The following is a 3,251-nucleotide window of genomic DNA, read 5'->3' on the forward strand; positions in this document are numbered from 1 at the left end:
CCCAGCTTCTTGTGCACCCCCAGCCTTCTCAGTCGGTAGAGCATGGGAAGCTGAAAAGCCCTTGGCTAGTGTAAGCACTGCTTAGCAACAACTAAAACATCGGTGTGTTATCAACTTTGTTCTCCTCCTAAATCCAAAACACAGCACTGTACCAGCTACTAGGAAGGAAATCAACTCTATCCCAGCTGAAACCAGGACAACAGCTGACTCCGCCAGCCATATACATGCCTAACACTGGTTGAAAATACTCTCATTCCTTTTCATGTGGTGGTCAATTGCAGGATCAGCCTTGGACTCAATCATAGCTAAGTCATGTGAGTTATAGAAGTTAGCCAAAAGTTTATCTGCTTATAGTATTGTCGATCACAAATCAGCTACCCAAAATCATGAAAATGGTGTAAGACTCGTGATCAAATACAATACTGCTGTCTTCTTTCTTCTACTTTTTATTCAGCCTTTGGAGTTTTCAGGTATATTTTTGTCAAGCTTTTCAAGCTCTTACCCTTCATCTCAGGGCCTAGATGAAAGGATATTTTAAAATGAGGGCAAGGAATCTTGTAATTGTTTGACTCTGGGAGCTGAGTGTAAACTCAGCAGCGATGTCAGTGCCACATAATATTCCAATGCAAAATAATTCTCCGTAAGTAAGATCTGTTAGGACACTGTAGTATTTTGCTAAGACTCAGACATGGGAGTATACTTCAGTTTTACAATTGCAGTATTACTAGCTATTATGGTATTGCAGTAAGATCTATTTGCTAAGCCTGAAACCAAGATATGAGGTGTAGTAGACTGACTGCAATCTCAGTCAGACCCAGTGCTGCAAATACCTTCAAGGACAAAACCAGATGCTCCCATTTCCCACTGGTTTGAAGGTGTTTGTCCTGCTGTTTGGACTGCAAACACGTCTTCTTTTGGCAGCATTCCCCATTTAGATGAGTGCCAAAATGCTGTCAAGGCTGATGGCACACAGCATTTGTTTCACCTGGCATCAAGGGTGAGCAACTTATTGTGAAAACACGAAAAAGCTGTTATATTTCGCACTACTGTTTAGACAGGAGTTTAATCAGGAAATGCAGAAACTTGTATTGAGTAGAGACCTCAGGGCAACAGGTGAGGTTGCAAGAGGTGACGTATCCCTTTGACTGAAGGATGAATGCTGTGACAGCCTGAGATCTGTCTCTGCACAGCTTATATAGGCTGTCCCTACTAATTCAGCAGATCCAGAGATCTACTGCTCTCTTTGAGATTGCAAGCTAAATATAGATCTTACCCATCTTCTCTGTTGTGCGTTTATCACTGCACTGAGCAGAAATTCCAATGGCAAACAAACTTTTATTATCCGCCATCCACATCCCACTGTTCAAAGAGCTCGCTGCTACGCAGGGCAAACGGGTTTTTCAAGTCCGGACCTGAAGTATGACTGCCTATACAGTGAATCGTCTGATATGGGGCTTTGGTCACAGCCTGACCATGGAGAAGCACCTCACAAGGGGAAATGGAGGTTGTAAAAAAAGAAGAAAAAGGCTCAAAGTGAGGAAAGGCTCGGAGGAGAAGGAAGGTAAAAGCATTATAAAACCAACTGTAGCTGCTTGGGAAGTGTCAAAGGGGAGACGCTTTATTCCAGGTTCATTACAGGTGTACTGGCATTTTTTTCTGCCAAAATATGCCTCTCCCTCTCCGGTTTCTTGTGTGACACAGCGGGCAAAGTCAGCATGTCATCATAGCTCCCCTGTTGTGGCGGGGAGCTGCGTGTGCTGCGTCAGAGGCTCCCACCCTGCGCTGTATCCGGGCTGTGCATTGATAATCCTCCTCTTCTAATCTGCAAGGACGAGCAGTAAGTGAATGGGGGTTTACAACTTCTTTACTGGGAAAAGCTTTTGAGCACTTTGTGGCACAGGCTTTGTTATTGGTAGGGCATAGCTGATCACCTAAAAGGTTAGTGGAGGGGTAACGGGAGCAATTTCACATGCAGCCAAATAGCCGCAAAATTTCTCATGCCATTGCTCTCATTCATAAGCCTCTGCAATTATCTGCATGACCTTCATACTTATAGGTACAACTGCAAACGTAATCTGTGCCATAACTGTGGCTTTCCCTTTCTCCACGACATATAAAAAAGCACTGTGTAGCCAGGAAATAAGAAATCACCAACTCATACAGAAGATTTAACCTGGAAATCTGTCACTTAATGGAAAGTGCTTGTTTGCTTTTAATCTTAGATGACATATTTTTACTTTGAATACCATTAAATAGAGATATGAAACATGTAGGAATCGTAGTTTCCTACGATTTTCCTGAGTTTCTATTCAGCAGCCATATTTAGCACGTTGGAAACCCACTAGGAAATGTGTTTAACTTTGACTTTATTTTCTATTTGCCATCTTAGAAAAGGAGCATCTATCAGGTCCTAGGAAAGTCTGTTTTTGCTTTTTCAAAGAGATCAGTAAACATATAAAATGCAGGTAGGTTCTTCAAGGTTTAGGAGAAACTGGGATCTTACCAGAACTTGCTTGTGGTTAATGTTCAATAGGCATATTTAAAAAAAAAAGTTAAAAAAAATCCCAGAAGTTCTGGCAAATTTCTTCAACATCCACAGCCATAAGTATAAAATTGTAATGAAAACAGGTTTCAGATCTAAATCATATCTATCTTCAGCTGTTTAAATTTCCTAGACTGAACGAGAAACTCAGCTGTGCTGGTCTTATACCTCCCGAGGGTGGAGGCTGGGGAAGGGTCCAGAGATGCTGTGGAGCTCTCTGCCCCCGGACAGGCCTGGGGTCCTCCGACAGCCCGAGCCTGTATACCACTCTGGGAGTCACTGCGGGGCATTGCTAGCGCAGACCCCTACCTGCCCAAAATCCACGAGTGCCGTGAAGGAAAGCGGGGAGGCAAAGAGGGAGCGGGCCTCTTGCACGGGAAACGTCCTTGCACACCGGCCTTTTTCGAAGGGCCAGTGTGTGAATGCTCACGCTTGCTTCCTATATGGTTACAGCCCTAGCACGGTTTCCCTCAGACACCTCTGACTGAATGCCTGGGCTAAGCATCTCACAGACAACGGGGCTACAGCTCAAGCCTTCTGTAGTGAGTATCTGCTGTGCGTGAAGTTTTATAGCCGTGTAGTTTTTGGTACAAAATGCTGTTTCTGAACTCCGCGTATAATAAACTCAGTTTACTGCAATTGCATGGTCTGATTGCAGACTTACCTCTTCAAATTCTGTGTCATCTGTGATTCTCTTATTACCCTTCAT

At 43.7% G+C, this 3,251-nt stretch overlaps 1 protein-coding gene across 1 annotated transcript in view; it reads right to left on the reverse strand.

Moving 5' to 3' along the window:
* The window catches only part of LGR5 (leucine rich repeat containing G protein-coupled receptor 5), a 179,626-nt gene extending 176,375 nt beyond the window's left edge, over positions 1-3,251 (reverse strand). Inside the window, exon 1 of the mRNA XM_009273211.2 lies at positions 3,207-3,251. Within this exon, the coding sequence (XP_009271486.2) occupies positions 3,207-3,251 (45 nt within the window). The remainder of the gene's footprint in view (positions 1-3,206) is intronic.

Source organism: Aptenodytes forsteri, unplaced genomic scaffold, assembly GCF_000699145.1.
Source record: "Aptenodytes forsteri isolate BGI_AS27 unplaced genomic scaffold, ASM69914v1 Scaffold366, whole genome shotgun sequence".
NCBI lineage: Eukaryota > Metazoa > Chordata > Aves > Sphenisciformes > Spheniscidae > Aptenodytes > Aptenodytes forsteri.